Source organism: Canis lupus, chromosome 37 (genome assembly GCF_003254725.2).
Source record: "Canis lupus dingo isolate Sandy chromosome 37, ASM325472v2, whole genome shotgun sequence".
NCBI lineage: Eukaryota > Metazoa > Chordata > Mammalia > Carnivora > Canidae > Canis > Canis lupus.
The window spans coordinates 5,815,889-5,830,322 of NC_064279.1; the positions used below are offsets into that span (position 1 = coordinate 5,815,889).

Genomic DNA, 14,434 nt, shown 5'->3' on the forward strand with positions numbered 1-14,434 from the left:
TGTGTAACTTCATAAATAAAGAAGTCTTTATTACCTTACTAATTTATCTCTTGATTTTTTTTTTTTTTGTCTTTGGGATTTTGCTCCTCATATGAATTTTTGGATAAGCTTGTGCAATCTTACCAGAAACAAATAGTACTAGGATTTTAACTGACAGTGAATTAAATTTGTATGTACACTTGGAAAGAATTTACATACCTTATATCTCCTCCATATAGGTGATGTATCTCTCTAGTTTTTGTTGTTCTTTACTGCCTTTCAATAATATCTTACACATTTCTTTTTATTAATAGTCTTGTTCTGTTTATTTCTAGGAGCCTTATGATTGTTAATTACGTTTTCTAACTTTTCATTGAAAGAAAACTTTATTTTAAAAAAACTTTTTCACTGAAATACAGTATGTATACAGAAAAGTATGCAGAGTATAAATACAATGCATTATCACAAAGTAGTTGTATTTGTGTAACTATTACTCATAAAAGAGAATGTTACTTGACTTTCCAACCCAATTATTACCTTCTACCTTCCTTTCAAAAAAGTCATCATTGGGACACCTGGGTAGCTCAGTTGAAGAGCTTGTGACTCTTGATCTCCCGGTTGTGAGTTCAAGTCCCATGTTGGGTGTAGAGATTATTTAAAAGTAAAATCTTTAAAAAAAAAAAAAGTCATTGTTATCTTGGTTAAATTTTACCTACTTTTAACTTTATATAAGTATATATGGCTTCTATATGCTTGTCTGTGGTGTTCTCTTTAATGTTTGCCATCTTTTGCACAGTCTGAGAGATTTGTGTTGATATGTGGAGCCATAATTTCGTTTTCATTCCTGTGTAGTATTCCACTGTGAGATTATTCTGTTTGTCCATTAGCTGATGAACGTTTTAAGCTATGATGAATGATGATTGTGTTAATTCTTACGTTCATCTCTTTTGGTATCACTGTGCATGCATTTCTGTCGAACACATACCTAGGATTAGAGTTGCTGTGTGAGTGGATATGCTTTTATGTTCAACTTTGGGAGATCCTGTCAAACATTTTTTCAAAAATACCAATGTATGGTCAGTCCCACCAACAGTGCATTCAAATTCTAGTTAACTTCATATTCTTAATCTACATCTTTTGTTATCTTACTCATTCTGGTAGATATATAGTAGTACCTAACCATGATTTTAAGTTATATTTCTCTGATAACTATTGAGGTTGGGACTCTTTTCACATGCTTAGTAATTTGGCTATTTTCTTATGAAGTGCCTGTTCAGACTTCCTACCCACTTTTCTGTTGAATTGTCTCATAATTTTCATATTGCCTTGTAGAAATTCCTTACATAGATTGACTGGTAATGTTGTGATAATATTTTCTCAATCTGTGGCTTGCTCCCCACCCCCTACCCCTTTTTTAAAGATTATTTATTTATTTATTCATGAGAGACACAGGCAGAGGGAGAAGCAGGCTCCATGTAGGGAGCCTGACATGGGACTCAATCCCGGGTCTCCAGGATCACGCCCTGGGCTGAAGGTGGTGCTAAGTCGCTGAGCCACCTGGGCTGCCCATCCCACCCCTCCTTTTTAAATATTTTATTTTTAAGTAATCTCTCTACCCAACATGGGGCTGGAACCCACAGCTTCAGTATGGTCTACCTACTGAGCCAGCCAGGTGCCCCTCTCCCCCATTTTTATTTTAAAGATCTGTGGTTTACCCTTTTATTTTTTTCTCCAAGATTTATTTGAGAGAGAGAGAGAGAGAGAGAGAGAGAGAGAGAGAGAGGAAGGAGGACAGGGGAAGCACAGAGCCCAATATGGGGCTCTATCTCACAACCCTGAGATCACGACCTGAGCTGAAGGCAAGAGTCGGATGCTCAACTGACTGAGCCACCAAGATGCCCCTTGCCTTATTAATAATCTCTTAATGATATGTCCTGATGAACAGAAATTCCTTAATTTTAGTTGTATACTTTATCAGTTTCCCTTTATAATATTTTTTATGTTCTATTTTAAATGTCTTGAAGCTAGCCTCTCAAATGAATCTAGATCTACACTTTTCAGTACCATAGCCATTAGACACATGTGGTTATCAAGTACTTGAAGTGTGGCTAGTCTAAACTAAGATGTTCTGTGAGTGTAAGATACATGCTGGATTTCAATGACCTAGTATTAAAAAAAGAATGTAAAAATCTCACTAGTAGTTTTAATACTCATTACATGTTGAAATGATAATATTTTACACTTATGAGTTAAAATATAACATGAAAATAACTTCGACCTGTTTATTCTAGAACATTTTAAAATCAATTGATTCACCTGCATTTCTATATTCTAAAAGTGTGTTGTCCAGTAGAATTTTGTGATAATGGACATATTCTGTATTTACACTGTCCAGTGTAGTAGCCATTAGCTGAAAGCGTCTATTGAGCATTTAAAATTTAACTGAGGTGATTGAGAAGTTGAAATTTTTTTAAAGATTTGTTTATTTATTTATGATAGACCTAGAGTGAGAGAGGCAGAGACACAGGAGGAGGGAGAAGCAGGCTCCATGCAGGGAGCCCGACGCGGGTCTCGATCCCGGGACTCCAGGATCCCACCCTGGGCCAAAGGCAGGCGCTAAACTGCTGAGCCACCCAGGGATCCCCAAGAGAAGTTGAATTTTAAATGTAGTTAGTTTAAATTTAGGTAGCCATATGTGGGTAGTGACTATTGTATTGAATGGCACAGTTATGGACACTTTATTGCTTTAACATTTATTGTTTTTTAGATTTCCAGTCTGTCTGAATTGCTTTTTATATATGGTGTAAGGTAGGGGTCAAGTTTTAAGATTTTATTTACTTGTTCATGAGAGATAGAGACATAGGCAGAGGGAGAAGCAGGCTCCCTGCAGGGAGCTTTTTGCAGGACTTACCCCAGGACCCAGGATCACAACATGAGCCAAAGGCAGACACTCGACCACTGAACCTCCCAGGCGCCTCTATAGGGATCAGGTTTTATTTATGTATTTTCTTCCAAATGGAAATCAAATTGACCAAGCACCAAGGAAAAGAGAATCTCTACTATTTTTAGACACTGTTTTGTTTCTTTGGTATATTTGTTTGTCTTCTTCCAAATACCATACTATCTTTAGTAGCTGGTAGAGAGGGTTCCCCTATCTTGATCTTCATGAAGGTTGACCATTTTTGGACTTTCCTATTTCCACATAAATATTAAAAGTACCTCATCAATTTTCAGTTTCTTCTGAGAATTTGATTTGTATTACATTGGATGTATATCACATCCAGTCATAAACATGATAGAGCCGATTTATTTAGGTCTTTCATTTCTCTCAGTAATATGTGATCTTTAATTTATGTAAAGGTCTTGCATATCTTTTGTTAGATTTATTCCTAGCTATTTGGTACTGTAAATGATACGGTTTTCTAATTTCATTTTCTAATTATTGCTAGTGGATAGAAATGAAATCAATTTTATGTTATTGTCCAGTTTTACTGTTCTGTTTCATCTTCTTGTCTTACTGCACTGACCAGGACCTCAAGAACAAGGATCAGCAAGCTTTTGTAAAGGACCATATAGGAAGGAAGCCAGAAGTTCCTGTATAAATATATAGTAGACTCTTAAGTGTTGTGCTTAGGAGGAGTTAGGATAGTCCATAGATGGAATTTTGAACAATTTGTACTAATTTGAAGGGCTGTGCACTATTTTGATACATTAAAAGGGGCCATTGTTATAGGGAATTGAAGAAAAGAATGATTTATAGCACTGAAAGAAATGTGGTAAAACATTGGCCTAGTGGATTGGCAGTTGCTGGAGAGTTAATGATTATATTGAATGTAAGTATGAACTAATGCTTGCTTCTCTTTTTAAATCCCTTTAGGAAAAATAGAAATGAAGGTACATATGCACACAAAATTTTGCCTCATTTGTTTGCTGACATTTATTTTCCATCACTGCAACCATTGCCATGAAGAACATGACCATGGTTCTGAAGAACATCACAGACATCGTCGTGGAATGACAGAGTCGGAGTCAAGCAAATTTTCAGTGCTGGATGCTGAAAATGAAAAAAAATACTATATTGAAAAACTCTTTGACCGTTACGGTGAAAATGGAAGATTATCCTTTTTTGGTCTGGAGAAACTTTTAACAAACTTGGGCCTTGGAGAGATAAAAGTAGTTGAGATTAATCATGAGGATCTTGGCCATGATCATGTTTCTCACTTAGATATTTTGGCAGTTCAAGAGGGAAAGCATTTTCACTCTCATAACCACCAGCATTCCCACAATCATTTAAATTCAGAAAATCAAACTGTGACAAGCGTATCAACAAAAAGAAACCACAAGTGTGATCCAGAGAAAGAGACCATTGAAGTATCTGTCAAATCTGATGATAAACATATGCATGACCATAGTCATCGCTTATGTCATCACCATTGTTTGCATCATCACCTTGATCATAACGCCACTCGCCATTTTCCTAATGATTCCATTCCTCACAGCGAGCGTGGGGAGCCTAGCCATGAACCTTCAACAGAGACCAATAAAACACAGGAACAATCTGAGAGTAAGCTACCGAAAGGAAAGAGGAAGAGAAAAGGGAAGAAAAGTAATGAAAATTCTGAAGTTATTACACCAGGTTTTCCCCCTAACCATGATCGGGGTGAACAGTATGAGCATAATCGGGTCCACAAACCTGATCGTGTACATAACCCAGGTCATTCTCATGTGCGCCTTCCAGAACATAATGGTCATGATCCCGGTCATGGACACCCAGATCTTAATCCTGATAATGAAGGTGAGCTTCGACATACCAGAAAGCGAGAAGCACCACACGTTAAAAAAAGTGCAATTTATTCAGCTGCTACTCACAAGGATCATAACGAAGATGACCGTCAACATGAGGTAGGTGTAAAGAGATGGCTGCTCCATAATTCTCACATAGTTGTGGAGCATTTTAGGTAAAAAGAGAAGTAACAGTGGAGGATAGTCAATCATATTCAAACTTAATTTCCAGATATAATATTCTTGAATAAAATACTTTAAGGAATTAAAATCCGATTAAAGGTTTTTATCTGGATTTTCACTTTCAGTGTTTCTCAAAAAATCTAAATATTTAAAGGTTGTTAGAACATATATTCCTTATTTTACTTTCTTGCTTATTTATGACTTGTTTTGACTTCCCAAGTTAGTTTTCATTTTGTTTATTTTGGTTGGTTCTAGATACTTGAAAACTGAATCCTTTTTGTTTACCTGTCCAGTTGGACAGTAACTAGGGATTTTCTTTTTCAAAATTTCTAGCTTAATGAATTAACCACAGAATGGTTTCCAGTTACTGATGTAGCTCCAAAGTCCGTTAAATGTGGTAGATTTGTTTTCTCTATGTCACTTTATAGTAGGGCCTACTTCATCGTAATTAATTTTTTCTCATGCCTTTGACAGATGGCAATAGAATAATAAAGCCCACTAGTAAAGGGATGATTGTGTTTTCCTTAAAGGAAAGTTTTAAAAACTTTCATATTCTTTTGAATACTTGCACATTTGATGGATTTCCTTCCCAATTTTTTAAAACTACTTACCTTATACATGTTTATTTTTGTTTCATTAAAAGTATATCGACATCCTTATTTAACTCTACTTTTTAGTACTTATTAAAGTCTAGAAGATTGTTGAATTTATTTGTTGTCATATGCATAAAAGCAGCACCGTCTAGTAGGGAAAATGACCTCACCGTTTCTGTCTCTATAATTGAAATATGTTTTACATCTATGAAAATATCTCTGTGTTTCTTCCCTGTGTGAATAATCAGATACTGGTTTTCAGCAGCACTGATTTTAAAAGCACTTCTGTTTTAAAATCTTAGTGTACTTGTAAGGAAATGCTCTTATTTATTTACTACTATAGATAATATCCTAGCATCTTTTGTTGATGATAACCAGACATTATCATGAATGTTACTCGTTTTACAAGACTTGTGGGGTCTGTATCAGTCAAACATGTTGATTTATATCCTCACAGGTCTGACACATTGGGAATTTTCTCAGGATTTCTATAGAAATGTTCTATGCACTGGATAGAGTAGTAATTCATGTTAAGACCTGAGAAGAATAATTTTCTTGTTTATATATTTTGATTTTGTTTTTTGTACCATAAATAAAATCATATAATGAGGTGGCAAGTCTGTAAGCATACAACCAAAGAGTATCATTTTAGATATTTGCTATATGATAGGTCCAAACTTGTTTGCTCTTTGTTTTCTACTTTGTTTTGTACTTAAAAGTACCGGTGGATGAAACTGCCTTCTTTCCTCTTCCACTTTTAGCATTGGGCTAGAATTTTCCAATATGATATTTTTCTGGGGTACCTTAGGCAGTGAAAATGTCTGTATTGTATATTTTATTATAAAGTTGTTAATGTACTCATGTCTATTTAACAAATAAGAATCTTGAATGATTGATGATTGCACTTTGAATAGGGAAGTGATTTTTCTCTTCACCCCCTTAGGAATGCAGCTGTGTGTGATTTTTATTAATTATTGAGAGAGTCAATTATCTTTCATGTGTTGGAGTAGAAAATAGTTAAAGTCCACGTAAAGTTTTGGGTATTGAAGTCGAATGTATTTCTATCATAAATTCTTAACAAACAGTTTTATTTGTAATAGATATCTTTATTACAGGTTATTTTCAAATAATATTTAGAATATTTTTTATTGCACAGTAATTTATTTTTCTGCTTAATTTTCTTAAAGGACTCTTAATTGGTTTATCAATTTTTTGCAGTGTTTGAACGTCACTCAGTTGTTAAAATACTATGGTCATGGTGCCAATTCTCCAATCTCACCTGATTTATTTACATACCTTTGCCCTGCTTTATTATATCAAATCGACAGCAGACTTTGTATTGAACATTTTGACAGACTTCTAGTTGAAGATTTAAATAAGGATAAAAATCAGGTTCCTGAAGATAAGGCAAATATAGGGGCATCAGGTAAGAAAGATTTAAGTTTTTTTTGTTCCTCATAGTCTTTGTACTTTTTTAAAAAATGTAATTGAATTAGAAAGTAATTCCAAATTATCATCTTCCTTCTGGTGACTTTGTTATGTTTTAGTCAGGATTAGATTATGACCATTTAAAAAGGATTAGGGGAAGACAGGAGGCACAGTAGCTCCTTGTCTTTTCTGGGACTATGGAGGAAAGTCTTATCATGGATAGAGAATTAGATTAAAAAGGAGATACGGGTTTGTGATAAATGGATTCTTCTTGATGGGCAAGTGTAAATAATGCGGCTGCCAATTAAAGTCATTTGGTGTTATAATTAACTTTTTAGCAGAGTTGAGGACCTGTGGTGAAAAGCTAAGATTAAGTTTATAAGGAAATCAAAGGGAAGCCAATGTTGTTAACTCAGTGAATGTCAGAAATGCCTGTGATTGGCACGGGAATTCATTATGGGCAGTTTCATAGAGAGCTTCAACAAAAGTAAAACCAGAACGATTACCAGGGGGCTCCTGGTGGCTCAGTGAGTGTCTGCCTTTGGCTCAGGTCATGATCGCAAGGTCCTGGGATCCAGCCTGCATCAGGCTATCTGCTTGGGAGTCTGCTTCTCCCTCTCTCTTGCTCTCTGTCCTTCCTGCTTTTGCAGTTTTTCTCATATGTGCGCATGCATGCACACACTTGGGCATCTGCACACACTCTCCCAAATAAATAAATAAAATTAAAAAAAAAAACTATTTCCAAAAATCTCTCTAGGCTTTTTTAGAACCATATCTGGTTGGCTAGATAGCTCCACCTTGATGTTCACAGGTACCTCCCACTTAGTATTTCCCAAACTTCTACTCCACAAAAAGTGTATACCTCTTATTGAATCCCAAATGTCATAACAATCCATCTTTTTTAAAAAAAAATCTGAAAATCTTTGGCTTTGTTTTTCTTTTTTTCCCCTTGCATAATCAATTGTCAAGTCCGATTGAGTCTTCTCTGAAATACCTTCTAACTATCCACTCCATCATAACTTGGTTCTTGATTGAATTGTTGAAATAACTTCATAACCTTCCCTTTCTAAAATGCAAATGAGAGTCTCCCAACACAGAGTTTTTCCTTTTTAATGACAGCTGATATACTTTTATTAACAAGTATTACAAGGCATTCTTCTGAACTCAATGACTTTTACTTCTTACAATAGTTGTATAAGGTAGACAATGTTCTAATAACTAACTCCCAAAATCTCAGAGCTAGTCAGTGATAGTGCTAGGATTCAAGCCAGGGGAGTTTAATCATTTTGCTCTCCATGTACTAAGTGTTTCATATGCTTTTTTCCCCCCATTAAATTTTAACAATACTCTATTGAATTATTTTGTTTAAAGATCTATTTATTTTAGAGCGAGAAAGTGTACAAGCTGGTGGAGGGGCCGAGGGAGTAGGGGAGAGAAAATCTTCAAGCAGTCTCCTTCCTAAGTATGGAGCCAGACTTGGGGCTCAATCCCCGGAGATCATGACCTGAGGCAAAAATCAAGAGTTGGATGCTCAACTCTCTAGGATGTGACCTCTGCCTACCTACTTCTCCACCCATTTCCCCCACCTTTTATTTCGGCCGTAACCATAGCAGACTCCTGATAATAGATTATTCTGTTTTCCCCTCATTTATCTCAGCCTTTTCACATTCTGAACCTTTCTAGTGGAGTGACCGCAATGATTTCTCAAAGATCCAGCTCAAGAGTTAGACCTTCTGGAATAACTTACTCACCATCGTAGACTTAGTTAAGTTCCCTTGATCTATCCAATCCCTGTACAGAGCTTGGGAGATTTTCATAATTGGATTTGTTATCTGTTTTTCTTGGACTTTAGTTGCTTAAAGGAAGTGACTAGGTCTTTTGAACAAGAAAGCATTCACATATTGATTAAATGAATAAATTAATCTATAAGCTTTCAGTTATAACCCAGGAAAGACCCTCGTTGTAAATGAATCTGAGGATCGTTTTATGAGTATACTTGACCTTTGAACAACACAGATTTGCGCTGCATGTGTATGCTTGTATGCAGATATTTTTCAATAACTACATTGGATAGTTTCTTGAAGGTTTGCAACATTTTGAAAAAACTCACAGGAATTGTGTAGCCTAGAAATAATGAAGAAATTAAGGTATTACTGTAAAACTACAGTATATAACACATATACAAAATATGTGTTGATTGATTACGTTAACGGTAAGGATCGATTGTGTATCAGTCGGACTAGTATACTTTGATGATGCAGTGTCTCAGAATGAGTAGAATTCTCATGAACTTCATCATGTGTGAGATCACAATGGAGGCAGTTCTGGTTGAAATGCCCAAGATGGAGTGGCACTGCTGCTTGGTAATGGAAGTGACTAAATTGATAACGTGTGAATTTGGGTCAAAAATGGGGTCTGACAAGATAAAAGATTGAAAAGGCAGAATTTTAAAAATTTTTCATAGCACAGGAATAAGGTAGACACGTTTAAGAGTATCACAGTCCAGTGTACATGTCAGAGTTTTATTTGAATAGAGATATTCATTAAAGCTTGAAAGAGTACAAGCGAAAGGAAATGCTGTCACGACTTAACGAACTAATAAGCCTCATTAGGTACCCACCTGCTGGTTAATTTCTTTGTGATATGAAAATAACTTTAGATAAATTAATCATCAGGTCTTCTATTTATTAGGACCTTACCATGTCCTGTTTTAAATACTTTTACAAGGCTATTTACCTGATGCAGGCACTTTAATTTACTTCTGTTTGCTGAGGAAAGGAGGAGGCTTTGAGAAATTAGGTAACTTGTGCAAGGTCACACAGCTGCCAGGGAGCAGAGCCGTAATAGGACCCAGAGTAATCGTAACCTGGACGCTCCTCTCCACTACTTCCTGCCAAAAAGGTTCTTACGTCGACTTTGCTAGCATAGGTGACAAGGAGATACAGGGAGTTCTATGTAATTCCATTTGGTAGTGCTGTGACAGGTGATGCAGACACAGGTAAGAAAGTGATAGAGGTGAGTATGGGTGTCAGGATGGATTAGTAAAACCCAACACCCAGGAATAGTCTTGTTAGGAAGGACCTACTCAGTCAGCTAAGCTCAGTAAGGTCGGAGGACGTGAGTCCACTTAGAAGCTTTGAATTCTGGTCTTTGGACAGATAAATATGTCCCTTCACTGGCTTCGTGTTCAAAGACGTTTGTAGATGAGTAAACACCGTAAGGGCCAGTCTCTCGAGTGCTTCGAAATTCTCACTGAGGTAGGAGAAAAGGGAACATTAGGTCTGAGGTACTTGATTTAAATTTAAAAAACCACATTTGTTCTTTACATGGAAAAACAGAGGCTGATGGGATTGTCGCATCTAGAGTTCAACCTAAGAGTCTTTTTTTTATTTTTAAGGCTTCCAGGAAATTCTAGTTGTTTTTACATCGACAGTGGATTAGGACTTAAAAGTTTTCTATGTTACAATATTGACATAATCTATATATTTTAACAAGAGCTGTTGACAGATGCTTGACGATCATAAGATATTAAAAATTAGAGTTTATTCAATTGGAGAAGCCTCAGAGGAAATTATACTTGCTTTGAAAACAAATATGTAGCTAATAGTGAATATTGATTAGTTGTTTGCAGGTGGTTTTTAGCACTGTCAGAAATGAAGCTTGAATTAACTATGTGCTGATAGATGTTAATAGTTGTTAGAGAGAATGCCCTGCTAGTAATTATTTTTAATGACTGCTGCACCATTAAGAAAGGTTAACTTGTTCCATATAAATCTCCCATAGTGACACAGCTACTACCTCATTACTGTTCAAAGACTGCTGTAAACCAAGTCTGCCATATACTGTTATGGTAGAAATCGTTTGTTTCACAAGATTGGCTCATTTAGTCATAGAGTTGACCCTTGCTTAATTGCCAAGGGGGGGTGGTGAATAGGCCGCTAAGCATTTTCTGCCAATTAAAATGCTGAAACAGTGTAGAAAACTGCCATCTTGCACATGCTTTGAACCGAGTTAATTAGAAAGTTTCCACAGATGAGCGCTTCTTTTTAAAAGAATGCATTTTCTCTCTAGATAATGAGAAAGGGAGTTGGTGAATAACTAAGCTTGAAGACCTTTAACGTTTTAAGCGACCTAATTTGCAGAATAAGTGAAGCTTGTTTCAGACATTTAATGTTTTTTTATTGTATATGGTATCTTGGGTACAAATAAAGGAAACGTTTGTTAGTTGTATTTAGTAGTTTGCATATTGTTATTTTGCATAAGTTTTAGAAAAGATGCCTTTTATCGTTTGTTTTGCAATTTTTTTTTTTGGCTTGTTTTATACTAAACAAGTTGGGGTTTCAAAAGCACAATAATTTGGTTAGAAATTAGAAAAATTTGTTCACTTGTTTTGTGATTTGTTTTTTGGCTTGTTTTATACTAAACAAGTTGTGATTTCAAAAGCACAATAATTTGGTTAGAAATTAGAAAAACTTTATTACCTGAATTGCTTTTTTTCTACACCTAGGAAATTATGGTAGAGCTTATGTAAACTTAAATGTTATTAAATCTAAAAATAAGTGCTTGAATAACATGGGAAAATGTCTCAAGTACAATAAAATCAAAACAGTGTTAGTTCTCATAGGTTAAAAGGATTGTAATTGTCCTTGAAGAAGGTTTGCAAGTTGTGAGAATGACTATTACTTAAAATTTTAGCACTGGAAAGCTATAATTACTTTTAAAAAATTAATAAGAAATCAGTATAAGAAATCATGTATTTATAATAGCATACACTTGTGAGAGGACTGTTTTGCCAATGAAATAGTTATAATGGAAAACCTATAGAAATACCTGGAAACCTATAGAAAATACCTGGAAATTTTCTGATTTATCTACAATGGGAAATACAGTTCTTTACACAATGAGAAATACAGCTCGTTATTTCTTAACACTGACAAAAATAAGTGATAATTTATATTAAATGGAACATAAATATTTTAACCTTACTTTCAGGTGACATTGAAATAAATACAAGTTTATTCTGAGATTTCATGTAGTTGGTTGTTTTGTAGTAATCTTTTGTCCCGTCCCCTCTATTCTATTTTATTCAAATTTTGAAAGATTGTCATTTGGTTTAATAAAATTAGTATTTCTTCTTACTTTCATGTTTAGACTTATTGTATTATATGTCCTCCTTTATGTAAAGCACCTCTAAGGTAAATATATAAGTGATAAATCACTTGGCTGAGAATTCTCTGAAAATACTGTAATTTAATGGAGAAAATAGTGGATTAAGAGAGGACTTTCAATTTAGTTTTTACTTTGCCATTTTATTTTAGCTAGCTATGTTTTTATTAGGGTAAAATGTATATAACCTAAGATTTGCCATTTTAACTGCTAAACTGTACAAATCAGTGGTATTTATTACATTAATGATGTTGTGCAGCCATCAAACTATTTTTTTAAGAGATTTTATTTATAGGTAATCTCTGCACCCAAAATGGAGCTTGAACTCACAACTCCAAGATGAATGCTTGCATGCTGTACTAAGCCAGCCAGGCACTCCCAAACTATCTTAAAAAAAATTTTTATCACCCCAAATAGAAACTTTGTAACCATTAAGCAACACATCTTCATTTCCTCTTCCTCCTAGCCCTTAGTAACTTTTCATCTTTTTTGTTTCTGAATTTATTCTGTTCTAGAGAGCTTGTGTAAGTGGAATTGTACAATATTTGTCTATGTCTGGTTTATTTCACTCTGTAGTTTTCAAGGTTCATCCACATTGTAGCATCTATTAGAACTTCATTCCTTTTTATGGCTGAATGCTCTTGTATGTATGTACCACATTTTGTTAATCCATTCATCTGTTGATGGACACTTCGTTGTTTCTACCTTTTGGCTGTTTTGAATGATGCTCTAATGAACACAAGGCATAGAAGTATCTGAGTCTTTGCTTTCAATTCTTTTGAGGAATATACCTGGGTACAGAATTCCTGTGTTATAAAGGGATTCCTTTTAGCCTTCTGAGGAATTAACCAAACCGTTTCTACAGTGGCTGTGCCACATTATATTCCCATCAACAGTGTACTAAGGTTCCAGTTTCTCTGCATCTTTGTCAACATGTGTGTGTGTTTTTTAAATAGTCATTCTAGTAGATGTGAAGTTGTATTATTTAACATAACATTTCTCTGCCTCAGAATGCAAATCTGTAACGTAGAACAATGGTTTATATTAGAATTTTCCAAATCAGGGGCACCTGGGTGGCTCAGTAGGTTAAGCATCTGCCTTTGACTCCGGTCATGCTCTCAGGGTCCTGGGATCCATCCAGTCCTAGATCTGGTTCCCTGCTTAGTGTGAAGTCCGCTTCTCCCTCTACCCCTCTCCCTTGGCTTGTGTGCCTTTTCTCTCTCTTCTTTCTCAAATAAATAAAATCTAAAAAAAAAAAAAAAAAGAATTTCCAGATCGTGTTTTGTAGGATCCTGGTTCATTGAGAGATATAATAGGTTCCATGATCAAGTGAGATAGAAAAATAATGCACACTCTGTTCCCTTGCAGAAATTGACAGCACTTATTAAGCTGTTAGAGGCTGTTGTTTAACCAAGAATTACCAAGTCCTTTTGATCATTAAATTCTCCCCTCACTCCCCGTGGAATACCACGTGAGACTCAGAGGAGCGCAGTTTGAGGAACACTGGTATAGATTATTAAAGTCCTTTCTATCTATACAGTATGACCCTGCCAATTTAAGTAACTCCTGGTAAGCAAGGAATTGAAAAAATTATTTTTTTTAATGGGGCAGAATAGGGCAGCCCGGGTGGCTCAGCGGTTTAGCGCCATCTTCAGCCCAGGGTGTGATCCTGGAGACCCGGGATCGAGTCCCACGTCGGGCTCCCTGCATGGAGCCTGCCTCTCCCTCTGCCTGTGTTTCTGCTTCTTTCTCTGTGTCTCTCAATAATAAGTAAATAAAATGTTTTTAAAAAGTAAGTAAATAAAGGGGCAGAATAACTGGCCTCTTTGAAATTGTTTTTTTATAATTTCCAACTCTGTTGACAAGACAACATAGAGGAATAATGAAACTATGATAGTCCCGGTTGTACCCTCTGTTTTATATCCAAACTACATTATTGGAAGTTATAGGATCCTTTTTAGTCCTAGAATTTATTTCTTTTAAGTAAATTAAAAAATCTTTTGAAGGTAGCAAGCATACTAAATATATTTCCTCTAGTTGGAAAAATGAGAAAACACTAATTTTTAAAAAAAAGTTCTATAAGGTATTCAAAATTATACATATTATTTCATTTTAATCTTAAGAGTATAGTCTTTTTCTGATTCTTGGCTTTTGTTGTTGATGAATAACCAGTTAATTGGCGGTAATTTGACTATGTGACCAGAGAACCAAAAGCATTTGTATTAATTAGTTTTTAGAAGCGTATGTTTTTATATGTATGCATGTATATATGTGTATTACCTGCTTTTGGAGGGGCCACTGTC

At 35.3% G+C, this 14,434-nt stretch overlaps 1 protein-coding gene across 6 annotated transcripts in view; it reads left to right on the forward strand.

Moving 5' to 3' along the window:
• Nucleotides 1-14,434, forward strand: part of SLC39A10 (solute carrier family 39 member 10) — a 136,464-nt gene that overhangs the window by 92,701 nt on the left and 29,329 nt on the right. For all 6 annotated transcript variants that reach the window (XM_025442050.3, XM_025442054.3, XM_035710787.2 and 3 more), the window contains 2 exons: nucleotides 3,857-4,881; nucleotides 6,756-6,963. In XM_025442050.3, the coding sequence (XP_025297835.1) occupies nucleotides 3,857-4,881; nucleotides 6,756-6,963 (1,233 nt within the window). The remainder of the gene's footprint in view (nucleotides 1-3,856; nucleotides 4,882-6,755; nucleotides 6,964-14,434) is intronic.